Source organism: Aquila chrysaetos, chromosome 7 (genome assembly GCF_900496995.4).
Source record: "Aquila chrysaetos chrysaetos chromosome 7, bAquChr1.4, whole genome shotgun sequence".
In the NCBI taxonomy this organism is placed as follows: domain Eukaryota; kingdom Metazoa; phylum Chordata; class Aves; order Accipitriformes; family Accipitridae; genus Aquila; species Aquila chrysaetos.
In genome coordinates, this window is record NC_044010.1 from 103,616 (window position 1) to 131,275 (window position 27,660).

General features: G+C 43.0%; 1 protein-coding gene across 13 annotated transcripts in view; it reads left to right on the forward strand.

The window, feature by feature from the left end:
- Positions 1–27,660, forward strand: part of LOC115344012 (ephrin type-B receptor 5) — a 79,494-nt gene that overhangs the window by 10,816 nt on the left and 41,018 nt on the right. For 8 of the 13 annotated variants that reach the window (XM_030020734.2, XM_030020735.2, XM_030020741.2 and 5 more), the window contains 3 exons: positions 9,893–10,111; positions 22,099–22,163; positions 26,708–27,404. In XM_030020734.2, the coding sequence (XP_029876594.1) occupies positions 10,018–10,111; positions 22,099–22,163; positions 26,708–27,404 (856 nt within the window). In that variant the 5' untranslated portion in view covers positions 9,893–10,017. Of the gene's footprint in view, positions 1–7,650; positions 7,725–8,199; positions 8,484–9,892; positions 10,112–16,330; positions 16,404–22,098; positions 22,164–26,707; positions 27,405–27,660 lie in introns of those variants that run through there. The other 5 variants (XM_030020738.2, XM_030020730.2, XM_030020736.2 and 2 more) reach the window with 5 other exon arrangements.

Genomic DNA, 27,660 nt, shown 5'->3' on the forward strand with positions numbered 1-27,660 from the left:
AAAAATGAAGATTCTTTACTGCAGCTGAAGAAAATCTTAATCATTACTAAAGGGCTTTGCAAACTTTTGTCCACAAAGAGCAGTTTAAGAAAGGTATTCTCAGTTTGGTTTTTACCCTCCATTGTATATTTTGAGTGTTTGTGCATAGATCTTGGTTCATATATTTCTAGCCATGCCATGTAAGGCTACATTCTTAATTTAAAATGGGAAGCAGCATTAGTATAAAACATACATTTTCTTAGGCTTATCCGTATCTTACTTTTGCAAGCCACTCGGACTTTTCCCCCCACTCAACCCTTCAGGCCCTTGATTTGTTTTCCAGCATCCTGACAGTGCCTTTAAGGCCCTTTTGCAGCTCTGTGCTTTGTTTGTCTATGCAGATTTGCAGATGCTCTCACAGACTTGGTCAGCAAATGTCAAGGTTACTTGTTTGATTTGTGGCGTTGCATGTCTTGCCATTGCTAACACTGTGCTTGACCTCTTTATCATCCATCAGCAATCAGAACTTGGTATATAATAAAACTTTGATTTCAGATGAAAAAGAAGCAAGTTCAGTATTGCTGAGTAGATGAGAACATGATTTTAGGGACATATTCTTTACATCACATATCCTTTGTTTAAATACTGTTTGTGAAAAAGTTTATTTCCCTTCCCCTTTTTTAATGCCAAAATAGTATGCATCTCTTTCCTTGTTGTTTTCAAACTTGTTCTGTCACAAGATTACTGTGAAATTTGAAGTGTTTACTTAAACTTAGCTATTGCCAGTTGTACTGGAGAAGGAAATGGCAATTTTCAAAGAATTTTTACTACCACAGAATTTTTTCACCTAGAAGTTAATAATGTGGCCATCTTCAGCGCTACCTAAGTCAAATGCCCTAAACATAAAATTCTGTGCTTAGAATTTTGGAAATACAACCTTTTACACAGTGCTTGAGAAGGGTTTGCTGCTGTGCCCTAGAGCTTGTAAATTACCTATTTTTTTCCTCTGTGAAGCCTTATGTCTTCCTTTTATGCAGATAAAAGTATACTTGTTAAAGATAAATCATACTTGAAGTTGAAAACATTGTGTTTATTTCCACATAGATAAAAGTGAATTGCAAGGATCTGTACACAGTTCTACTGAGAGAAGTTTCCTGAGAAATTAGAGTAAAATTGATAAAAGCACAGTGAAACCATACCCAGTAGGTACAGCTGTTATCTTCTCTTTCCATCAAAGAAGATAAATGTGATGGGCAGGTGCTGATTCTTTTTCTCCCTCTTTCTGCAGTCTCCTTTATTTACTGTATGAAAATTCAAAGGGAGTAATTTCTGTATCACTCCAATTCCTATTATTTTTTAGGAGAGTTTCTATCAGGCAAGTGATGGATAACATACACAGCAATGCATTTCTTCACATTTTTCATTCTATAATGTTACTAATGTTCTAGAGCTGGGATTTTGCTTCCAGGTGTTAATGTTAGAAACTTGAGTACAGTTACCAATGTTTCTTTGAAAAGTACATGAATCACTATAAAAATTGTCAATTAAGTCAAGTCTTGTGAGGTGGGAAGAGATTTTATTAAGGAGCTTTGTTGTACTGAATATGCATGTAATTCAAGAACCTAATAAGCAGGTGGAAGAAAGAATCTGTATCTTTAATAAAATAAAAAATTTTCTAGATTGCAATAGTTTCAAGAGACCCATGTCCATCTTGTTAGGCATAGCAGAAACATTATGGGGAGATTCTGCAGAAACACAGGGTAGCAGTGAATGAATTTTGGTTAGGAGATAAACTGGGATCACAAGCAAAGCTGTGAGGCTTCTCTAGCCAAGTATATGTGTTATGGCAGAGAAGAGAGATTTAAAGGAAAGCACTGTGTTTATCTAAAGAAATGCTAACGTGGCCACCCATATGGGTTGGAAGACAGCACAGAGGCTCAGAACCTCCCCAGATACCTTCAGGCTGCACCTAAGGAGTCATCTGGAAGGGGCTGTTTAGCTGTCCATATCTCCCTTTTTTAATTAGTGCAGATCTTAGGTACCTACTGAAGATGATTCAGCTCAGTCCACTGACTGTAGAGCTTGTCTGAGTGATTATGCTTCTAATTTGGGCACCCTATCTGAGCCCTGAGGCTTAATAAAAATTCATGAAAATAAGCATCTGTCCCCTTTAAGGGCTATGGAGGTTCTTAACTTGGATCCCACTAGGAAATGTATAGTCAGAGCATGGAAGATCAGCTTCAAGACTCCTGGTGTTTCTGCGGTAAACAAAGAAATTAATCCCTTTCTTTGGAGAACATTCAAAATCGACCTTTGGATTGTCGTTGTAAACTTAAAGAATCCCAAAAGACACAGCCGCAACACTATTTAGATAATATGTAAGAAACAAATGATCAAGCCAGCTAGAGGAAATCTTTTATGAAGTAAGTTGTTGAGGAAGAATTCCTTTAAGCTTAGTTATACATTAGCACCTAGAGCCTTTCTCTCAAAATTAAACTAATAAACTGAATGGTCCATAAAAAATCCACAAGGCTTTGATACACATTCCACTCTCAGATATTTTAAAAATATTTTGGAGTCATTCAAAATAATCTCAAGTAGTAACAGAGGATAAAAGGATATACAGCAACTATTGAAATGATTTATATATTTAATTAAACATTTCCCTGTGCTGCTATATGTGCCCCAGTGATAATTTTTTTGAAGAAAAACACATTAACTTCATAATATTCAAACTCTGAGCAGTAAATTATCTGTTGTTCTCCCTCCATTCACTTCCTGTTTGGGGTGTAGAAAGATTTGTATGAATAGCCATTATTGTAATTATTGTCTAAGAAAGAAGATAGGCGGTATTATGTCATGCTCAAAAGTGTTGCACAGGCATTGAGTGACAGGTTTTCACAACAGCATTGTGAGATTTAACCTTGTGAGATGTGTGACCGTAGTGGCAAGGGCATCTCAGTGGTGAAGGAGCAGTTATAGTAGGAGAGAACTGGGGGAAATGAGAGAGGAAGGCCTCTTGCTTGATTTATAACACTATCATGGTTCCTTATTTATCATGAATGAGAAGTACTAATTCTATTTTTTGTACTCTGCCTAAATGTGATGAATCAGTGTGCAGCACAAATTAATTGGAATAGTAGTTTATTGACTCTCCCAGATGTTGTGCTCATTTATCTTTTTAATACTTCTCACTGAGAGATATTAAGCTTTTCTGAGTCCTAGTGCAAAACATGCAAGAGGAGGAAAGACTGTGCTTGTACATGTACAGCATTTACTCTGCCCTGAAGAATTTTTGAGGTGCATTTATTTTGCATCTAGATGCTTTGTGTGAGGAAGAAGTATGACAAATATGAGGGAAATCTGTTGAATCAAGTGTAGCAGAGGGAGGCTATACCCATATAATGATTTCTACTGTGAAATAGGCTTAGAGGAGTCATTAACAATGGAGGAAAAAACATTGTTCCAGTGGGAGGAAACAAGATGATTTGAAAAAGTTCTTGGGACAGTTAAGAAGAATAGAAAGAGTAGGAATCTGGCAGTGTTACAATTTCAGCTTCTGTTAGTAGAACGATTTAAAAATATGTAAAAGTACTTTGTTGCATAGGGATAGATATCTTTTCAAATCTGTTGCAAGTTCAAAACAGGGACCAGATAAATTCGTAAAGAGATACTAAGGGGAATGGATTGGGGTATACTCTCTAGCAACCCTAGTCTTGTATTTCTGCATGCTGGAGGAATAGGAGGGGAGTGGACCACATAGAGGCCAGGCTTGCAAGCTGTCTCCAAATACCACCTCTTCCTGGCACTGGAGACAGATAAAAATTGGGTTAGATGGACGTTGATCTGCTTCAGTGTTCTTTCTTGTGTTTTGAAATGTAGTTTGCACTAAAACACGCAGAATTGTTATTCTCTTGACCGCACATTCAAAAACACAAGTGTTCTTGCAATAAGGAAGGCTGTCAGGAGCTCTTAATTAAGAACTGACAATTTTTATATTGTGTTGACAGCCCCATTGTTTCCATTAGCCTCCATGCCTCCTGGGAATGAGATACTTGGACTGGTATTAGAGTTGGGATTTCTACAAAGTAATGTAGGATGAAGCATCCTCTCTGCAGTGGATCAAGCTCCTGTCACCTTTTAGGGAACAGAGTTTTGGAACTGCCCTTAGGTCTCCTGTAGGAATTGGGGCTATGGGACTAACAGTTCTCCCTACTGCCTCTGGTTTGCTCTACTTTCACAGAACTCAAAGAAACAGCTACATTCCCTGCATGGAGAGGAAGGACCTGTCAGGCCCTCATCTTTTCTCCAGGAGGCTTGTGCAGTGCCTGAACAATCCTAGCTTTTTTCTTGATCCTAAAGGCATGCCTGAATTCCTCCTGCAGAACCCAGACAGGTGCAATGTTCAGATGAATGCTTAACTGCTATTTGATGTCAGGTTCTGCAGGTGGTACCTGTCAGAGGGAAATAGGGTCAATGTGCATTACTTTCTGATCTGTGTCTACATATTGTCTGCATACTAAGCTAGAACATGCTTCAGCAAAGGTCTGTCTAAAGACTTATGGGTGGAATCAAAAGCATTAGAAAGCAAGGGGTTTTCTTTAACGCTTAGGTCCAGCAGAACCTGTGGCCAGCAGAGAAATAATACAGTTTATCTAGTTGTCACTGTTCTTGATCAGTCTCAGAGTGCCAGGCAAACCCAGAAGAAAAAAAGCAGTCCATTCTAAGGAGATCCTTCTTAGGTTTGTCATGTGCATGACCACCTCCATCAAGGCTCAAGACATATGCCATTGGTGTACTCTAAAATAAGTGACTACACAAACCTAGGAGCAAATCTGCTTCCCTTCTAATAAAAGCACATGCACTGATGGAAGACAATTTTGAATCAATGCTGACCTGTTTAGCAACACTAGTGCCCTGTGGCTCTTCAGGTATTGTCACTGACAGTGCTTGAACTTTGAGGGAGTCCTTTATTTGCATAAGCAAACTGCTGCAGAGATACTGGCTGCATGAAATACTTCATGTTTGCCACAGTTTACATACAGGATGGTGTTGTGGTTTAAGCCCAGCCGGTAACAAAGCACCATGCAGCTTCTCGCTCACTGCCCCCCCACCCCAGACACGGTGGAATGAGAAGAAAATATAAAGGCAGGCTCGTGGGTCGAGACAAGGACAGGGAGGGATCACTCCCCACTTATGGTCACGGGCAAAAGACAGGCTCAACTTGGGGAAGAAACAAAATCAATTTGACTTACTACCAATCAAAACAAAACAAGGATATTGGGAAGCAAAACCCAACCTGAGAACAGCTTCCCCCCACCCCTCCCTCCTTCCCGCCTCAACTCCGCTCCCGGTTCTCTCCCCCTCCTCCCCGCGGCGGCGCAGGGGAGCAGGGGACGGGGTCAGCTCGTCATACCTTGTCTCTGCTGCTCCTTCCTCCTCAGGGGCAGGGCTCCTCACTCGGCCCCAGCTCCACCGTGGGATCCCTCCCACGGGAGACAGCCCTTCACGAACTTCTCCAACGTGAGTCCTTCCCGCGGGCTGCAGTTCCTCACAAACTGCTCCAGTATGGGTCCTTTCCGCAGGCTTCAGCTCTTCCCGAACTTCCTTGGCGTGCGTCCTTTCCGCAGGCCGATCTTCAGTCACAGACTGCTCCAGCACAGGCTTTCCCATGGAGTCCTGGCCATCTTGGGGGGCATCCCCCTACTCCAGCATGGGCTCCTCCCCGGGCTGCAGGTGGGCATCTGCTCCCCCGCTCCCCTCCATGGGCTGGGGGGGGACAGCCTGCCGCCTCACCACGGGCTGCGGGGGCATCCCCTCCTCCCCGCTCCTCCTGCTCCTTCACTGACCTGGTATCCGCAGAGGGGTTCCTCTCACATTCCAATCCCCCGACTCACTGCAGGTTCCCCTTCTTAAATCTGTTCTCCCACAGGTGTTACCACTGACACTGACGGGCTCGGCCTGGGCCAGAGGCCGGTCCGACTTGGAGCCCGGGGAGCTTCGAGCAGCTTCTCACAGGAGCTGGCCCTGCGGCCCCCTCCCCGCTACCAAAAAAACCCCCGCGCCACACTAACCCAAAACAGATGGGCACAGAGCAGCCCCCTTTGTGACAGAAATCTCAAAAGCATAGACCTGTACAAGTGTCAGTTGTCCTAGTACGTATGGGAGCACTATCGCTATCTGCCCTGTAGCACTGAGCATCATTTGCCTGGAGACTGTACTAAAGTGTTCCAACTACAAGACTGAGTTCAGAAAAAGTGAGAAATTGCAGCACTGCTTCTGTCTGGTGAGAAGAAACAGGCTGTAAACAGTGCAAGTTAAGCCAGGCATACTATGTTTCACATTCAAGGCTTTCTAGCTCAAATGGTTTGTGTTTGCAGCCTTGTGTAGAAGAAGCTTTGAGATGCTGGGCAAGAGCTGACTCTCTTCTGTTGAGATATACAATAAAAGAGAGCAAAGGAGATTCTGACTATATATAAAGAAGAAAAAAGAAAATCCCTAGTAGTGGTTCAGGACTGGAACAGATGCCCAAAGAAGCTGGGGAATCTCCATCCTTGGAGACGTTCAAAACTTGCCTTGACAAGCTTCCCAAAGAAGCTGGTTGTTCAGCTAAGAAACCAGGATTCTTTAAAATACTGGTGATGGTTGTATTCATCTGTCATACTGGGATCTTGAACATAATTAAATTTTGGTAATCCACATACCAGCGATGGTGCCAAAGTAAACAGTCATGATGGCATTGGTGAATAACGTAAGGAGATAACCTGGATACTTCTATCTCCTGTCTCTTGGAGCTTGGTACTAAAGCAAAGGCAACACATAACTGGTCTTTTCTGACTGCTTGCGATCTTCACTGTTTTATAGGGTTGAATTATTAAAAGATATTCGGATCCTCAGGAACTGTCATGCTTTTCAGATGCTTTATGATTTTCAGGACTTCCAAGGAGTTGGAGATCATTCCACTAGCCGAGGAAGTATATGCCCCCAAATGGTTTAGAATCCTTTATGGAAGGGTTAACATAAGAAGGATTGACAGGTGGTACATGGGTGGCAAGTTCTATGTAGCTGGAAGAGAGAGAGGATGAGAAGGGGTATTTAAGGAAGTTTGTTGAAAGATCCTGTGCAGGGAAGGTGTATTACTTTGCAGTTGGATTTGGAGGAGAATTGGGGGATAGTGGATTCTGTAGCAAGGAGAGGCGATCTGTCTGAGAGTGGTTTTGGAAGAAGTAACAAGCTGAGAAGGCCATGGAAAGGTGCTTGTGTGGACAAGAGAAGAGGGTGGTTTAAAAGTTGGGATGGTTTGAGGTTTCTGTTTAAGTAGTTTGGTGTAGAGAAGAAATAGTAGGAGAACTGAAGAATGAAAGATGAGTGTCTTTGGGTGTAGTCAAATTCTGCACACATCAAGTGCTGGGGGGAAGGGTAGGGCACTGGTTAGCAATTTAGGGGCTTGGTACTCTTTAATTCAGAGAGGCTAGTGCTTCCCTCCTACTCTCCCTTAAATGCTTCCATAATGTTCTCCTCTATCCTTCATTGTGGAGTAAGCATTTTTCATTGAGGTGTGGAAGAGGCAGAATCAAAAAAAAATTGACAGATTTACCTTCTTTAACTGCTAAATCAAAGCCAGCTCTTTGGTTTAGCCACAGTTTATTTCAGCAAAAAATAATTTTCCAGTCTAATCCAGACAAAGGCTGTATGATGCCTCATGAAGAGCAGTGCAACATTGCTGGGATACGGGGTCTACCAGGGTAAGCTGAACAGATGCTGTAAGAGAGATGTGCAGGTAGGGAGGGAAGGAGAAAAATTGGTTTCCTTGGAGCCAGAAATTATTTTGTGTCTGCTTCTTGGTAGCAGGGGTGTTTTAGTTCTGTCTGTTTTGTGGTAGCAAACTGATTTCCTCCTCACATATTACCTAGTAATTTCAAGACTTTGGCCTGAGATCCATCAGCCAGAGCATATTTGGGTTCTGCTTCCTGCTCTGCCACTCATAAGTTATGTGACACTGAGAAAGCCTGATTTGTGGGCTGTTTTCAAACCTTCTGTAATGAATGTAGTCTTATTGACTGAAATGAAAGTTTTCTTCAGTTTATTTGACCTCTGTTTCTGCATTTATTTGCCTTCAAAATAAATGTTTGAAAGTCCCCATCTCTCAGGATGTTGGCTGGCCTAAAAAAAAGGCTTTTAGATGTTACAATGTCATAGATTGACTGGTAGTACAAATGCAGAGTATTCATGTCGCCGTGTAATCATGCAGGCTAGATTCCAGTGTACCCAGTCTTGTGTTTGGTGGCTCAGGCAGTAGTCTTCAGCCCTGTTCCTGGAGACCACTGCTATGTTGGATAGCTCTTTCTGTAAAGAAGGGGTTTCTGATCATTCAGCCTGGAATTTCTCTCCTTTTACAGTTTCATCCAGTGGTGTTTTTCTTCTGTGGTGTATACATGCTTCATAAACTAATATCAGTACCTGTATTATATCCATCCTCCCATTTAATCTTCATTTTTCCTCAGGTATACTTAACTGATTTTATTTTTGTCTTTCCTCATAAATAATGAATCAAGGTTTTTGCTTTTTCCTGAGGTCTTTTTTGTTTCCTTATGTTTTAGTGATGCTCAGTGTGCTTTTGGTTTATCTGTGTTTGGTGCTCTAGGTTCTCATTAGGGGCAGTGTAAGACAGAACTATTCCATCCTGTCCAGTAATTTCTCCCCCTCTTTAGTAAAGCAAATCAAAGTGCACTCCATTGCCCTTTCTCATACTCCCCAGGCTGCTTTTTTCTCTGCTATGCCGAACTTGCTCAAATCCCCCATTGCTAGGTTTTCAGATAATTGCAGTGAGGCTGCCCCTTTTAATTACAACTCTCCTCTCCCCTATTGCAGCCAAGTTATTGAGCCATTTCTCTGTATTGCCTGAGACATTTTTCCTTCTTAGCTACGCTTCACTGTCTCACTGAAGACATTGAAGTGTTTTCAATGCTCTGCGCAAAGAGCACCTAAAGAAACAAAACATACTGGCTTTTTGCATGTAACCTACATATTACCATGATATTTCTCTCGTGGGCTAAGAATTGGGCAGATGGAGCCAGAAATACCTTGCTTAGCAAAATTATTGTGCTGGGCTGAACTAATGCAGTGCTGGATTACGCTACATGCTGCTCCCTGACTGTGAGATAAGCCTTTATGTCAGGTTCTTAATGGTGGTGGTGGAGTTTTGTTTGGTTTTGTTTGGATTTTTTTCCCACTTAAGGTAATAAATTTGGACTGGTGTGCTTTTCCTGGCTGTAACTATTTGACCTTAAATATCACAACGTTTGCTTCCTCACCTATGACATATTAATGGGAAAAATACTGTCCAGCTTCAATAGTGTTGTACAGTCATATGCTTAAAGGGACAAATGCCTGCATCTGAAATGCGGTTACAAGTGTGGCAGCAGTGCAGATTTGTCATAAATTGTCATAATTTGTCATAATTGTCATAAATGGTGAAAACTCTCCTGTCAAGGCTACTGCCCTGCAGAGTCCTGAAAAGGCAAAGCATAAATTGTAAGCGACAGAATTTGGAAAGCATACAGGAGAAATGGAATGGAGACCTTCCAAGAGACTTTGCCAAAGATGCAAAGGGTCAGGACTTAAGTAAGAATACAGCCTATGTTGGGGGACAGATTAACATTGATCTGGAAACCCCACTGTCACTGATGCCATGAATGTCTCAAAATCTCTGTGTACTGTCAGTATACAAAACAACTGGGACTGAAGACTTGAGGGGTGAGAGATGTGGGTATATGGTAAATACTGGGTCTGTGCCACTCTTTTTTACATGTATCTCAGAAGTAGTAAATGATGGAGTGGGTGTATAAAAACTGCCAGTTCTGTATTATTGTGACCTGATTTCTGTTTCCACCTTCTGTTTTTTCTTAACCAGTATTTCTGTGGGAAGGCCTCTGTGCTTTGATTTGGGAAGGTATTAAAACATTCCAAGAAATCTCTGACCATTTCAAGGGAGTGGTGTCTGTTTTTTGGAGATGGTGGTATCTACAGAGAATCTTCATGGATTCTAATGCTGGCATCAGTGCAAGAAGAGTGGCAGGAATGGGTTGGCTCTGGGTCGTCTGCTTCCTTCATCTAGTCACCTCACTAGAAGGTAAGAACAGATTTTATATAATGCAACAACTTAACAAAGTTTTCTCTAAAGGAAAAAAAGTGTGCTCTCCAGTATGCTTATCCTAGTCCAGATGAGCATTGAGCGCATGTCTTTCGGTGTGATGGTTGATCACTATCTCATGAGATGTAAAAAGATATTAGTATTGTTTCTAGTGGGACAGGCAAACCCTCTTATGAAGGACCATTAATGAACATTCCTACTAGCTATCTCAGAAGCAACAGTCCTAAAGAATAAAACTTTTGCCCTGGGAATAAGCTCCTTGTTTATGCTTTGTGTGTATTTAATGCTTGTGTTCCTGCTCTTTCACCATGTTTGTTTTGTGAAACAATCTTTCAATGCTTATGCTGTTCTAGAAGGCAGCATCCAGTGGGCTGAAATCAGGAATTTTTGTCTCTGCCATCTGAACAGCTTGCCTCATATAATAGATATGGAGATAATGCTTTGCATTAACAAGAAGAGGCAGTTTGTGTTCAGCCAGCAGAGGAGAGGAGGGAGACAGCAGTGAAGACAGGATAGAGAAAAGGTGGGCAGGGGAAAAGAGAGGCCAAGAAAACTGGAGAATAAAGAGCATATGATAGGAAGGAGGGTGATGAGAGCAGGAGATAAGATGAGAGCTATGGGAGAGAGTTAGAGAAGGGCAGAGGTATTGTAAACAATCCCCTTGTTTGTTCCAAGAAATATCCTTGCAGCTACATGTGCTCAATGAACTGCACAGCTTTGTGATGAATGTTCATCTCTTGCATACGTGAAAGCCTCTGAAAAAAAAGGCTTGTTTTTTTCTTAGTAATAATGAAGAGGAAAGCTTGTTAAAGCATCCCTTCTCTTAATAGGAGGGCAAGGGAGTGGGAGGGAGTTCAGAGAGGAAATAATTGATGTAAGATTATAATACAAATTCTTAAATCTCTGCAACTCTGTTAATTGCTGATTTAAAAAATGATTTTACAGAGTACTATGTTATTCCTTAGTATAACTGGTAGAGGAACTGAGGTAGAAGGGGGAGAGAAAACGTCCATCCTTTGCAAATATGTAGTATCTCAGTGGTGCCTGTAGGAACGGATGTTTTTGGATTTCAGAGATCACTCCTGTAAGTTTGTAGAGAGAAAAGAATTTAGAAAACACTGTGTGATACAGCTTCACAGATCACATGGTTGAATTGCCTGGATTAAAATAGGACAGTAAAATTCTGCCTGTGGAGATAAAGCAGTAAAGGTGCCCATGAGCTGACTTTCAACTCTCAATTCAGAGTCAGGGGAGTCAGCACCTTGCATTGTGACTGTACTACATGGTCCTAGGATTGCACTCCAAAGCTAATTTGCATCTCAGAGGTAAGTATTTTTGTTGTGGTCAAAAGTCAAAGAAGAATTATACATTAGGGGAAGGAAAGTCTGATGATAACTACCGAGTTACCCATAAGGAAGAAAAAAGGCCCATGGCCATTTTGTTGACTCATTATTATACATAGTAGAAACTTGAACTTCAGGTTTCAGATTTAAGGTGAAAAATACAGGGAATATCCAGTTCGGTCTTTAGTTTTTGTAAAGGTTTCTTAGAAGTTTTAGATGGTGTCTAAAATATGTCTTGCCTCTAACTGAAGGGGATTGACTGACTGGGAGAATCAATCAAGGTAATTCTTCTTCCAAGTGTTTCTCAGGCATTTGAGTTAGATTTAAACAGTCTGAATGTAAATCACTTTTTTCCTCAAACTAAGCTTTGTTTGAAATTTTCTAACAGGAGAAAAACAATATTGATAAAATCTTAATGTAAATTGTTAAGAAAAGAAAGAGAGGCTGTAGAGAGGGGAAGAAAAGTAGCCAAAGTATTCAAACCATCTTTCTATGCATTCTGAAGAGAGCAAATACTTTTTATGCAGAATGCTTTTTAGATACAAGGAAGGCAGTACACTTTTACAGGACCTAATGGGACTTTAAAGCCCATTAGGACTCAGAAGTAAGGAAGTTCTTGTAAGCAATTGAAAATGTTTTTGTTGTTGTTGTTGTTGTTGTTGTTTTTAATGCATAAAAAGGAATCATTAGGCTGAACTTATTTGATACAGATCTAGTATTTGGACACACTGATTTCACTGGGAACGAGTATGTCTGTCCAAAATTTTCCAGGCATGATTTTTAGACTAGAAAAAACCTGCATGGGAAGCATAAGGGGAAACTGTTTTGCAAACAGAAGACATTTGTGAATGTATTATTTTAGCTTTATAAAAGGAAACAAGATTGCATTTCCCAATGTTTATGGCTCTGCAAGAGTTTTTGAGGTTTTAGTTTGGGGAGCGTTATTTTTGAGCTACACGCTGGGTCAAAAAAATAGATTTTTTTTCCTTTTTCTCAAAAATACATAAAGAAATACACAGAAATTTTATTTCTGTGAGTATCTATATATGTATGTAATTACTGTCTACAGTTTAACATTTTTGTAGCTTAACCTTTCTGATTGTAAAAGTTAATGAAGCATAGAATTAAAGAATGCCTGATGGGCTACAGTTAAAATAGCTGAGAACAAGTGATAACTTGCTAATGAAATAGCTCTTACTAGGGCACAGAGTTGAATTTTCTGTGGAATATTGGTTTTGCTTTGACTGAGTTATAAATGTTTACAGCTGTAAACACAAGCAGAGTTCATTTTGCAGAACTCATTAAATATGTTCCAAAGGAATGATGTGTTCTGCATGTGAGTGACTGCATTTATTTTGCAACAAACTCTCCAGCCTGCAGAATGGCTGGACAGCCTTTCTAAATATCATCCAGAAGTTCAAGATATAGAGGGGATTATTCTTCAGCTTTGGTAGAAACTTTTTGCATTAAAAGTTTCTCCTTAGCAAAAGGGAATATGCAAGAAAAAGGTTGTGAGGTCAGGCATTCTTATTTCATTTTTTCCCCTATCTTTTCTACTAGCTGGTTGTCATCTTGGGCTATTGAAAATAATGTATTGATTGCTCAAATTGGCTTGACTTTGAAATGCAGGAAAACTATACTTTCCTCAAAGGTAATCTTCAGAGTAAAAAACACCATTGCTTTTTGTTTTATTATACACAAAGAAAGGTTTAAATGGATGTTATTTTACTTCAGGGGAAAAAAAAATAGTCAAATTAACTTTTTACTTCAGTTGCTTGTGATTCACGTGAGTTACTAAAATCCTAGCAAAGGTTTTCTGTTATGTTCTTCCCGGTTCGTTCCTGACAGTTCCCTGCATGCCAAAATCTTTGCCACATGCTTGGAAAGTGCGGGGCAGAGGAATCTCCTGTTGTAGACATTCAGAAGGTGAATGGTACTGGGCTGGATGTGCAGCCTTTTTGTAAGGGGAGGGGTGTTTGGGTTATCCCATTGGTCAGTCTCAGCAGCTCCGCTTGATTTGTTTTGCCCCACAATAGATTTCTCTGTAGTCCCTCTGCTAGGACATCCCCATTCCCAGGTATTTACCATAGCCCTGTGTTGAAACTGTTCACAAGGTGCAGGCTAGCTCTTGCTGCTTGGAGGCCAGTAGCACAGTAGAAGCTACTCGTGCTGGAACTAACACTGTTTATATTCAAAGCTAATTAAAGCTTCAAAGAAAAGGAACAGCATTCTTGTAATATACGGTATCTGGGACTTTCAGTATATGCTTCAGTGAAACCGTGGAAGACCCAAGCTCACTTTTTAATGTTTATGAAAAAAAATAGGCAGGAAAACATAGCTAAACTTTAAAAATCTCACTGTACTGTCATCAAAAGTAGCCAGTTTGATGGCAGTGGCAATTGGTTAAGTTCTAGACTCAATAGTGGGTGTTTGCAGACTGAATCTCTTAAGCTGTGGAAGAATACATATTATATTGTATTACTAGGAAAGTTGTAGATAATAGTTTAATTTGATTGCATATGCAAAGTTGAAACTAAGTATTTAATGTCATTTTTTTTTATTTCCTGATGTCTGCATTTCCTGACATCAGCAGAGGAATTAGTGCAATATGCTAATCCTGGCAGTTTCCCTAGACCTTTAACAAAAGAATAGGGGAAGTGAAGAGAAAAATAGACAGTCATTCACAAAGCTTAAAAGCTATGCTACCTTGCAAATAGCTGTGTATTTCCATATCCTCAACCATTTGGCTGTCATTTCTCTTTTTCACAGATGGTACATAACTCCTGATTGGGGGGTGAGAATTCCTCCATGCAGTTGACAACTTTGATGTTCTGATAGTGTCAGCATTTTGCTCTGACATGACAAGTAGTTAAAAAATATTATACTTCATGGAACTCACTAAATACATATCCCATTGGCTCCAAATAGCTTTTTTAATTAATTGCATTAGAGTACAGAAGTAATACAGGAACATTCATTGCAGGAATGGCTTCACAGTATGGATTTATCCTAGAAAAAAATCAAACTCCTTTGTCTCATATAGGTTGGTTTTGTATATATTCTCTTATATTAGGAGGCATATTTTATAACTCTGTAGCTTTTTTTTCATATTAAGTCATAGCTGAACTGTAAAAAAGACATTTTTTGTTAAAAAGTACCAGCAATCTTTGTATTAAGTAGTTATGAACAAGTGGGATTTTTTGGCTATTTTTGTTTGACTTTTTACTTGTTTCATCAACTCATTCTTGAAAAATAAAATACTTGTTACAGTTGCATATGTCACTAGCCATTGATATATTACTTACTTCACCACAATAGCTGTTTAGTTTTGGAAGAAGTTCTAGTGTATTTAAGGCTTCCCAAAGGTTTCACTGTATTCTGTCTCCAAGTGATAGACCCCGTATATACATATATTTGTTCAGCTGCATGATAAAAGGCTCCTCTCCCCACACTCTAAAGAGCACAGAGGAACAATGAAAGGCAGGGGAACCTGAATAACCTAATAGGGAAATCAGCACCCTGTCCAAGCTTCTCCCAGGACTATCACAGGAGTGTGATCAGCCCAGTGAGTGGGTTCCATTAAGATAAGTCAATGGAAGTGCTCTCTGAAACACCTTGCAGTCTGCTGAGGGGGGTTACTGCCAGCAGGGGCATGGGACTTGTTATGGGATGTAGAGAAGGTCATTTGGGGCTTCTGCAAAACTTACTGTGGGTTATTTAGGGGCAGAACCATAGGTGGGGAAAGGGGTTGAGGTGGTTTCGGGGAGGATCAAGTGTGAGAAAATAGAGAGATAAGGGGTCAGTCATGTGTAAACAGGCTGCTGGTCAGTATGTCTGTTAGGCCTTGACATGCACCTGATCACCACAGTCTATCCTGTCTTGTTATTAAATTCAATTTTTCACTAGTTACCTGGGTGAGGAGGCTTTATTTTGTGTGTATGCATGTGTTTAAATGCCAGCAGCTGGAGTCAAACCATAGGTCATAGGGGACCATGTGTCAGCGCTGCCAGCAACTGGAGAGCCCAGAATGGATGAAAATCAAGTGCCAGGAACTCAAGTTGGATCACAGGTCATAGGATCTGTGCATTTGTGATGCTTATATGAGCTCTGATCTCTAGCAAATACCAAGCCAGACTAGCTGGTTAGTAGAGTAAATGGGTTGGGAAGCCAGGGAGAGACCAGAGAGTCTGGGGGATGAATGAGACACCTCTTTGTATGTGTGTGTGTCTGTGAGTGAGACAGCTGGAGGAGCTATCTTCTGAGGGCATCAGGCGGTCCAGGCCAACTACCAGGGAGACCATAAGTTCTGGGGGTTCTTTGGGAGTCCTGTCTGTATATTGTGTATCTCCGTGCAACCAGAGACAAGACGATCCAAGGGCCAGCTCCTGGGTAGGCCGAGTGTCTAAGGCCAGTTACTGGAAGAATCTGTAGTGTGTGTGCCTGTGCATGTGTTTGTATGTGTAAGTGGGGTTCTGTGGAGTGGAGCAGCACTACAGCAACTGGCTATGGGCCTTGGGGGTTCACATGTCCAAGTGCCAGCAACCTAGGAGAACAAGAATCCAGGGCCAGCTACTGGGTAGACTGCATGCCTAAAACCAGTTAGTAGAGGATCAATAGTGTGCCTGTGTGTGTGTGTGAAGGGACCTATCAGTGAGTGAGAGTGATCTATCAGTGAGTGAAGACTAGGAACAGGAGTGGGGCTGCAAGCTTGAGGTGCTTATATGTGCAGGTACCAGCAAATGGGGATACCACATACCACAGATCCAGAGGTCAGCTACCGGAGACTGAATGTTTAAGGACAGCTATTGCAGGGATCCATACTGTATATAAATGCATATATATTTCCCACTAACAGACCTTCATCCTGACCAGCCAGAAAGGGGAGCAGGATGAGGCCATTGGTGGTGCTCTTTCTGTTTGCATGACTGGTGAGTGTTTCTGTCTGTGTTGATCTTTGTGGCTGGCCATTTGTATATGTGCAGTGCCTACATGTGTTTGTGTGTGTGCCTATTGGGAATACCCACTCAGCCTTGCTGTTCATTGGACCTGGGGACATGGAGCTGCAGCAGCCTTGCTTATGTGAGGTTACTGGATTTGGCAGCCCCTAACAGTATTTTTGCACAAGCCCAGAGAATGCTTTCTCTTTCCAGCCCTCTCAGAGAGCATTCGCAGTCTTCCTACTTGTTCATGTTCAAGGCATGATCATACAAGGCAGAATAAGCCCATTAATATTTCAGTTGTTTTCAAGAAGTCTGTTAAGCCAGAGAGCTTTGCTGCTTGGGGCATTCAGCTGCATAGCAAAGCAAACTCTCTGAATGTTACCTTTTACCCTAGTGCCCTTTGCCTGATCTACCAATGTACATGTGCATTTGGATATATTCAGAATTCAACTGGAAAGGCCTTGAGCAACCTAGTGTACTTTAGCCTGGCCTTGAGAGGGGTGTTGATCAAGATGACCTCTATACCTCCCTTCTAGTTTGTTTCATTCTGTGATTCTATCATCTGATCATTCTTAGCACCAGCTTCTCATCCCACAGGTAAAGGGATTATTTTGCTGTCTTCTCAGGATCAACCCTCTTCTCAGTGGCTATAGTTTGCCTAAACTTGGGTTGTATAATTCCCTCTTGCACCACTCTGTTGTTAAGACATTGAGGACAAGTGTTCTTCAATCCAGAAAGCTGTTAGGCCATCTTTGCAATCCAGAAAGCTGTTAGGCCATCTCTGCCTTCATGAAGGTTGTCCAAGGGTCAATCATCCTTGGGTGAATTGTCATCCTCTTGCATCAGGGGTACATTTTGCCTGTAACGCAAACACTAAAGTGTCTTGCTTGAAAGTATAGGCTAACCAAAATCTGAAAATCATTAACATGCCTGTTCTGAACAGCCTGATCTGTAATGGCAACTTCCAACCTCTGCCCAGTTGATCTGGATGTTGACATTATAGTGTAGTGCAGCCCAAGAGATTGGTTTGTGGTGTAAGTGTAGACTGGTACTAGCATAAGTCTTTGGTATTTTTTTCACCCTTTCTGGCCTGCAAGAACAGAGGATGCAGAAATGAGAGTGTAGTTAATTCTGAATTTTGTTTTATGAAGAATGTAATGAATCTATTTGACTCTGCTATAAAAGATGATTTTTTTTTTTTTTTTAGTTTAGGGAACACATATACAGGAGAACCTCTCATCAGCTGTTTTTCTCTTCTTTGAACTAAAATAACAGTCTTAATAAGAAATTGGAATCTCATTCTTCAAAAATGTAAGATTAAAGCAGGAGTCAAAGAAGAATTGTCATCATTTCATGTGTTTAAAAGCCTCCAGATTGCTCTGATACCTTGCTTATTCCTCATTTTTAATCCAGAGTGGAATACTGTTGTGTTGATACTCTGAGGTCACCTCAGTAAGTGTTGTCTCTAGCAGCATCATAGACTGTTCCAGGCCTGGGTCTGACCTGATCTTGCAAGACCCTTGATTTTGAGCAAGATAGAAAGGGTGAAAGCCATTTTTCTTCCAGGTTGGTAAATTCAGCTGAACACATCATTGTTATCTGCACTGAAGAGCAGCAGAATACTGGTGTGGCCCAGCACACTGAGGATGTGGAATGCTACATCAGTACTAAAAAAGTGGCAAAGTGAAGGCTTATACCTGTACACTGGTATGTAGTCATTTATACTGTTAAATTATTAGCACAGTCATGGGTTTGGCCCATGCCAACTAACCTTCTAAACAGTGCCTGGGCATAGGTCAGAGGTTAGGATGGACCAAGAACCATTCCTGAGAGATGGTTTGGATGCAACCATGTACTTCTGTGGGGTTGAAGTTTTTAGCCATGTGAACATGAACCATACTGTGGCTGTTGTCCTCAGACTTAGAGAGCAGTCTAACATCTTGTTAGATTTATGAGTGTACATGCAGCTAGTGTGACTGCAGATCTGATTCAAGGCATACAGCCAGTAGGAGAGGGAGAAAAAGAAGAAAAATAGGGACTTTTGACTATAGGTGACCAAATGAGATTTATGCACACAATGTTCTTGTGTACTTTTATTATTTTTCTAATGCTTCCTGACTTAAAATACTCACTGTGAGAGTTCTGTCTGCTTCAGGCTGCCTATATCTGTTTGCCTGTGAAATATTCATGTACTTGATAAAGATTACCTTGCTCGCTGGTGAGAAGCTGTCTGGAGAATATGCGTCCCGATAGTTGTGGCAGAGCCCAGGCTGCTGAGCAAGTCTTGTCTATTTTCTCTCTTCTCGTAACAGAATCATAGAATCATAGAATGGTTTGAGTTGGAAGGGACCTTAAAGATCATCTAGTTCCAACCCCGCTGCCATGGGCAGGGACACCTTCCACTAGACCAGGTAGCTCAAAGCCCCATCTAGCCTGGCCTTGGAACTTCCAGGCATGGGGCATCCACAGCCTCCCTGGGCAACCTGTTCCCGTGCCTCACCACCCTCACAGTAAAGAACTTCTTCCTTACATCTAATCTAAATCTACCGTCTTTCAGTTTAAAGCCATTACCCCTTGTCCTGTCACTATGTGCCCTTGTAAAAAGCCCCTCCCTGGCTTTCTTATAGGCCCTTTTTAGGTACTGCAAGGCTGCTATAAGGTCTTCCCAGAGCCTTCTCTTCTCCAGGCTGAACAACCCCAACTCTCTCAGCCTGTCTTCATAGGAGACGTGCTCCAGCCCCCTGATCATCTTCATGGCTCTCCTCTGGACTCACTCCAACAGGTCCATGTCCTTCTTATGTTGGGGGCCCCAGAGCTGAACACAGTACTCCAGGTGGGGTCTCATGAGAGCAGAGTAGAGGGGGAGAATTACCTCCCTCCACCTGCTGGTCACGCTTCTTTTGATGCAGCCCAGAATGCAATTGGCTTTCTGGGCTGCAAATGCACATTGCCGGGTCATGTTGAGCTTCTCGTCAACCAACATCCACAAGTCCTTCTCTGCAGGGCTGCTGTCAATCCACTCATCACCCAGCCTGTATTTGTGCTTGGGATTTCCCCGACCCATGTGCAGGACCTTGCCCTTGGCCTTGTTGGACTTCATGATGTTCGCACAGGCCCACATCTCAAGGCTGTCAAGGCATCCCTTCCCTCCAGCGTGTCGACTGCACCACACAGCTTGGTGTTGTCAGCAGACTTGCTGAGGGTGCACTCAATCCCACTGTCCATGTCACCAACAAAGATGGTAAAACAGCACCAGTCCCATTACCAACCCCTGAGGAACGCCACACGTCACTGGTCTTCACTTGGACATTATGCTGTTGACTGCGACTCTTTGAGTGTGACCATCCAGCCAAGCCCTTATCCACCGACTGGTCCATCTGTCAAATCCACGTCTCTCCAATTTAGAGACAAGGATGTCATGCGGGACAGTGTCAAACGCTTTGCACAAGTCCAGGTAGATGACGTCAGTTGCTCTTCCCTTATCCACCAACACTGTAACCCCATCACGGAAGGCCACTAAATTTGTCAGGCACGATTTGCCCTTAGCGAAGCCATGTTGGCTGTCACCAGTCACCTCCTTATTTTCCATGTGCTTTAGCATAATTTCCAGGAGGATCTGCTCCGTGATCTTGCCAGGCACAGAGGTGAGACTGACTGGCCTGTAGTTGCCCAGGTCTTCCTTTTTTCCCTTCCTTTCTCCTTTCCTTTCTCACTTTTTATCTGGCTTTCCATGCCCTGATTAACTTTTCTCTATTTTATTTTCTCCTAGAGTTTCCATGGGGTAGTTGCATTATACTTTGGTAAATGGAAGACTCAGACCTGATTAGAAAAAAAGTTCTTTCTTTGTTGAAAAATTACCTTGTATATTATTCCAGCATATCAAAGCCATGTTTGGGAACCCAGTGGCAAAGTACTGATATGGCGGCGTGCAACCTCTGTGCCAGACTGTGCAACCGAGACAGTAATGTGCATGGGGGAATGCCAAGTCCCTCTGCTGCCAGGACAGCCCAGGGGAAGACTATGCCTCAAGGAAGCACAGGCCTTTCACAGATGTTTTTTCACTCAGAGGAGCCATCTGAGCTGAGCTATCCTTGAGTACCAAGCTGCTCAGCATTTCCTGAGGTCTGTTAGGTAATTTTAGTGGCGTTGTACTTAAGCTGTAACCAGTAGCTCTTTCCAGTTCTGGCAAGCCAGCCCAGGTATTTTGCCCTGCTTTGAAGCAAGGAACTGCACTGGCTCCTCAGGAAGGTCTAAGAAACATATAATCTCCTGTAGGAATATAGGGTACATCAGTTTGGGGTCGTCGATGAAGTCTGAGGTCTGGATAAACTTACACACTTGAACATGTCTGCTTTAGGATGAGTCTAGTCTTTCCTTTCTGCTGATTAATGTAGAGTGAATCCCCAGGAGCACTGTTAGGGATAGTGAAGTCAGCAATCCGTAATTTGGAAATAGAAACTTTTGAGGATCTCTCCTGCATAAAACATGGGACAATCATATCATTAAACCTTTGCAAGGGAATAATGAGTCCTGTTTGTAAATAAGCTGGATGTTGCTGTTGGGTTTGGGGTTTTTTTCTGTTTGTTTGTTTTTTTTTAAACAAAGTAACAAATGAAAATTAAAATAAGCAAACAAAAGAGACTGACTTCTCAGAATTTAAGAAAAAGCAGTCGATTCATACAGTATGTATCAACACATGTAAATACCTATTTGAAGGAGTCTTTTTCTTCCCCTATGTCCTCATTATAAATGTACACAGAAAAGCACAGGTGCTTGCATACCAATAAGTTTCAGGATGGTCTGAGACCTTGTCATTCACTTCTGGAGAATACTATGTGTATAGCTTGCACTGTCACAATCTCTTCTGTATTTCTTTGTACCTGAACAGAGAAAAACATCTCTAAGAGCAGTCAAGTCTAGTACCTGTCTCCAGTGGTAGATTCAGTAACAATGGAAATGCAGACTAGTTGTGGGAATAAACTAGGCCTGTGAAGTTCTGCATGTACCCTACTCCTGAGCATTATAATGCAAGAGACTGTTTAATACTAATTTTCTGATAAAACTGGGACTCGTACACAGGCTTGCAGCCTAATGTCCAGCTCCAGAACAAAGTGAATCCATTACAGGATCAACGGGGTCATCATCCTAAACTCCCACAGAAATTTGATTCCAGAGCTGGAAACAAAAGTGTCTTGGCCTTGTGTCCACATTTACACCTGCAAATAAAATAGGCAACCATGGTCCTGAGGAGACTGGCATGCATTCATATAACTCATCTCTCTGTCCCACACCCACCCTTTCCTTTCCAAAAAGAGGGTGGCCTCATCTGTACTGCTTGTTATAACAACTCTGCTCCATGCTGTCAGTGTGCTTACACTTTGCCTGGGAAAGCTTTCTTCTGGCCAGAATATTGCCAAGCAACTTGCTAACTGTGAGGTAGCATGATTATGTGCCCAGTGCCTCTACCCCTGTCTTGGCCCTGCTTAATTTACTAGTATGGACGTAACCTGTCATATTTAATCTCAAAACATGAATGTATAATCTGGGTGTGTAGAAGCCCTCTACAAGACATGTTTGGGGGATTTTTTTTCAGAGACAATCTTGTGAGGGACAGATAAGATTTTAGCCTGACTTGGAAAAGCACAAAATACTTCTTTTATTTCATTTTTTAAAATATAAACAGAAATACTTCTGGATACAACTGGAGAGACTTCAGAGATTGGCTGGACCACCCACCCTTCTGATGGGGTAAGCATTTCCCTTGTCCTCTTCTTGACTGCACCTCTTCTGCAAAGGCATGCATGCATCTGACGAAGAAAGGGAAACTGGAACCAATGTGACTTGTTTTATGGATTTTGTACATATTAACAATTTGAACACAGTATGTTGTGCAAAGCCAGATTGTTAAGAGAGGAGGATACTGGGTGGGATACTATTGCCTCCTCCTTGCCTTCTTCCTTCCACCCTCCTTCAGAAATGCTCATGAGGTTTCCAGCCATCCCTCCACACAGAGAGAATAGAATAGAATAGAATAGAATAGAATAGAATAGAATAGAATAGAATAGAATATTTCAGTTGGAAGGGACCTACAATGATCATCTAATCCAACTGCCTGACCACTTCAGGGCTGACCAAGTTAAAGCATGTTATTAAGGGCGTTGTCCAAATGTCTCTCCAACACTGACAGGCTTGGGGCATCGACCACATCTCTAGGAAGCCTGTTCAAGTGTATGACCACCCTCTCGGTAAAGAAATGTTTCCTAATGTCCAGTCTAAACCTCCCCTGGCACAGCTTTGACCCGATCCCAGGCATCCTATCACTGGATAGCAGGGAGAAGAGATCAACACCTCCCTTTCCCCTTCCCCTCCTCAGGAAGCTGTCGAGAGCAATGAGGTCGCCCCTCAGCCTCCTCTTCTCCAAACTAGACAAGCCCAAAGCCCTCAGCCGCTCCTCAGAGGACATGCCTTCCAGCCCTGTTACCAGCTTTGTGGCCTTCCTCTGGACACACTCAAGGACCTTCACATCCTTCTTAAACTGTGGGGCCCAGAACAGCACACAGCACTCAAGGTGAGGCTGTACCAACGCCGAATACAGCGGGATCATCCCCTCTCTTGACCGGCCAGTTATGCCATGTTTGATGCCCCCCAGGATGGGGTTTGCCCTCTTGGCTGCCAGGGCACACACTGCTGACTCCTGTTGAGCCTCCTGTCAACCAGCACCCCCAGATCCCTTTCCACAGGGCTGCTCTCCAGCCACCCCTCTCCCAGTTTATACTTGTGCCTGGTGTTACTCTGTCCCAAGTGCAGAATCCAGCTCTTCAACTATTAAATTTCATGCCATTGATGATTGCCCAGTGCTCCGATCTACCTAGATCCCTCTGCAAGGCCTCTTGTCCCTCGAGAGAGTCAACAGCACCTCCCAGTTCGGTATCATCAGCAAACTTGCTAATGGTGCATTCAACTTCTGCATCCAGATCATTGATAAAAATAGTGAACAGAACTGGCAGCAGAACTGAGCCCTGAAGAACACTGCTGGTGACCAGGTGCCGGCCAGGTGTAGCCCCATTCACTAGAACCCTTTGAGCCCTGCTGTCCAGCCAGTTCTTCACCCAGTGCACCGTGTACCTGCTCATCTCACAGCTGGACAACTTTTCCAGAAAGATACCATGAGGAACAGTATTGAAAGCCTTACTAAAATACAGAAAAATTACATCTACTGTCTTCCCTTCATCCACTAGGTGGGCGACGTTATAGTAGAAGGATATCAAATTAGTTAGACAGGACTTTCCCTTTGTGAACCCATGTTGACTGTGCCTGATGATTGCATTGTTCTTTAAATGCTTTCCAGTAGCACCCAGTATTATTTTTTCCATAATTTTCTTCGTACTGAGGTTAGACTAACAGGTCTATAGTTTCCTGCATCTTCCCTCACGCCCTTTTTGTAAATTGGAATAACACTGGCTAGCTTCCAGTCAGCAGGGACCTCCCCAAACTCCCAAGACCTTTGGTAGATGATCGAGAGGGGTCCTGCCATAACATCTGCTAGCTCCTTTGGTACTCTGGGATGAATCCCATCAGGTCCCATGAACTTGTGAACATTCAGCTGATGCAGCTGGTGCCTTACAATTTCAGTGTTCATAAAGGGAAAGTCACTGTTCCCACACATGTGGTCCTCCGACTCAGGGGACTGGGCAGCCCAAGGTCTATCAGTATTATTAAAGACTGAGGCAAAAAAACGCATTGATATGCCTCTGCTTTTTCTTCATCCCTATTAGTCAGGTGACCATCTTGAACAAGTATCTGTCCAATGTTTTCTTTAAACCTCCTCTTGCTAAGTACTTAAAAAAGCCTGTCCTGTTGTCTGACACAAGACTGGCCAGTTTCATCTCTAATTGAGCTTTGGCCTTTCCTGTCTTTTCCCTGCATATACGAACCACAGCTCTGTAATCTTCCTGCAAAGCCTGACCTCACTTCCAGATATCATACAATTTCTTTTTCCTCTTGAACTCCATGAGGAGTTTTGTGTTCAGCTAAGATGGTCTTCTGCCCTGCTTGCTTGACTTACGAGACAGTGGAATTGCCTGCTCCTGTGCTTCTAAAAGGTGGTTCTTAAAGACTGACCAGCACTCATGGACTCCTAAGCCCTCAAAAGCAAATTCCCAGGGGACACTGCTAAGTAGCTCCCTGAATAGCTTAAAGTTTGCTCTCTTGAAATCCAGAGCAGAAACTCTGCTGTCCTTTTTTCTCATTACACTGAAAACTTTAAACTCAACCATTCACAATCACTTGTGGCCAAGACAGCCGCTTACCATCACATCTCCCACAAGTCCTTCTCTATTCAAAAAAGCAAATCTAGGAGGGCCTCTTTTGTAGTTGGCTCACCGAGTATTTGTGACAATAAGTTTTCTTCCCCAAACTTCAGAAATTTCCCAGACTTGCTCATCACAGCAGCATGGTATTCCCAGTTGATGTCTGGGAGGTTGACATCTCTCATAAGGACAAGGGCTAAAGATCCAGAGATTTCTCCTAATTGCCTATAGAATAACTCATCACTGCTAACCTCCTGGCTGGGCGATCAGTAGTAGACACCTGCTACAACATCTCCTTTGTTTTCCATCGCCCTAATTGTCACCCAGAGCCCCTCAACCACATCATCACGAACTGTAAGGGCTGTACAATCAAACCTCTCCCTCACGTACAGTGCAGCTCCTCTACTTCCCCTGCCCTGCCTGCCTCTCCTGAGCAGCCTGTAGCCCTCCATCCCAGCACTCCACTTGTGGAACTCATTACTCCAGCTCCCACTAATACCAATAATATCATAGCTCTGGGAACTGACCAATGCTTCCAGTTCATCCAGTTTGTTTCTCATACTGCGTGCGTTGGTATACAAGCATTTCAGATATGCTCCTGAGCCCTCCATGCTCCCAGGAGCAGCATAAACGTTCTCACTAGCATTGCCACCCTCAGGCAATGCCATGCCAACCCTTGGCTTACCTTCAGGTCTCCTGTTGGTATCCCCTTCCCCCATCAGTTCTAGATTAAAGCCCTCAATCAGTCCTGCCAGCTTGCAAGCAAAGATGCATTTCCCCCATTGGGACAGGTGGGTCCCATCAGGCCCCAGCATACCTTGTGCCTCAAAGACACTTCCATGGTTATAAAACCAAAAGTTTTGGCAGAGGCACCAGTCCTGAAGCCAGGTATTGATATCTTGGGATCACCTGTTTCTTCCAAAGTCTCTCCCCATTACTGGGAGGATTGAGGAAAACACTGCCTGTGCTCCTGAATTTTTTAGCATTCTTCCCAGGACCCTGAAATCTGTTTTGATCAACCTTAGACTTTTTGTTGCAACATCATTAGTACCCACATGAAAGAGCAGGAGTGGATAATAGTCTGAAGGCTGTACTAAGCTCTTCCATTGCCTGGTGACATCGCTAACCCACGCCCTAGGGAGGCAGCAAACTTCCCTGAAAAGACAGTCCAGTCTGCAGATGGGTACTTCTGTTTCACCCAGGAGGGAGTCACTGATGACCATAACTTGCCGTTGTTTCTTCTCGGCTCTGGTCTTAATGCAGATCTTGTTGCGAGGAGTTGGTCAATCTGACCTTGGCGAGAGTGTTTGCAGTTTCCTTCTATTTCATTATGCACTTCGTGTATCATACCCAGGGCCTCGTACCTATTCTGTAAAGCTAGTTGAGAGGGTAAAGGGGGGGGGTTCTCTTACAGCTTTGCGTGCTAACCTGCTTCCACCCCTCCCTATCTCTCCCTTGTGCCTTCCTCCTGGCACAAAACAGATCCCAGACCTGCCCCCATAGTGCCATGCTGAGTTGGCTTGTGTGCATTGGAAATGGCAGAGCACAGCTCCAACTGTGATAAAGTTGGGTAGAAGGGACTTCTGCTTTAATGTTTTCTCCAGAGAACAGTGTCTTGTTTCTCTGTCTCATTTGTTTGTGTTGTGCGTCTTGTCTCTGGAGATGAGAGATAGGAGGGAAGAAAGGGTGACACTGATTTTAAGATTCTCAATGCCATGTGAGAGGTTTGCATGAGTTAGTTTTCTGTCACAACAGTTCTTACTTGCAAGCTTTAACAGCTCTTCTTTACAGGGTCATACTTTGTCCTGTCTAGAGTGCTGGGCTGCACGTGCCATCAGCAGGTTCAAGTCTTGTCATAGAACTGGCAAGGAGAAGGGAGGGGAAGAAGAAGACCTGTCTTGTATTTTTGGTGCAGTTGAACACTGAATCCATATGTTTTTTTACTATTTCTTCTTCCTTTTCTCTCCCATATATCCATTATAGTGGGATGAGGTAAGTGTCCTGGATGACAAGAAGCACCTGATCCGGACCTTTGAAGTCTGTAACGTGGCTGAACCAGGTCAGAATAACTGGTTGCGTACCCACTTCATAGAGCGACGCGGAGCCCACCGAGTCCATGTCCGCCTCCGTTTCTCAGTGAGAGACTGTGCCAGCATGCGCACTGTAGCCTCTTCTTGCAAGGAGACTTTCACACTCTACTACCACCAGTCGGAGGCTGACATAGCCTCTCAGGAACTGCCAGAGTGGCGTGAGGGCCCCTGGACCAAAGTGGATACTATTGCAGCCGATGAAAGCTTTTCCCAGGTGGACAGCACTGGGAAGGTGGTAAAGATGAATGTTAAAGTACGTAGCTTTGGGCCACTCACCAAGCATGGCTTCTACCTGGCCTTCCAGGACTCAGGAGCCTGCATGTCCCTGGTGGCAGTCCAAGTCTTCTTCTACAAGTGCCCAGCTGTGGTGAAAGGATTTGCCTCCTTCCCTGAAACTTTTGCTGGAGGGGAAAGGACCTCACTGGTGGAGTCACCAGGGACGTGTGTACCAAATGCTGAAGAGACAAGCACAACTGGGTCTTCAGGTGTTCGGTTGCACTGCAATGGAGAAGGGGAGTGGATGGTGGCCATTGGACGATGCACCTGCAAGGCTGGCTACCAGCCTGTTGATGATGAACGAGCCTGCCAAGGTGAGAGACCCTTTTTCCCCACCCCTTAGGCAGCCACTTCTTTGTTGGTTCTCTGTATTAGTAGTGTTTGGCATTTACCAAAAGTTCACAGAGCTAGGAGATTAAATGATTTGTCACAGAGCGCACTTACTGGCAGCCTCTTCTGACACTTTTGGCACCTAAGACTGGAGTGACCACTTCTTGCTGCTAAGAACATGGTTGGAAACTCCACTCAGGCCTTAGTTCAAGCTGCCATCAGAGACAGCCTGTTAAGCTA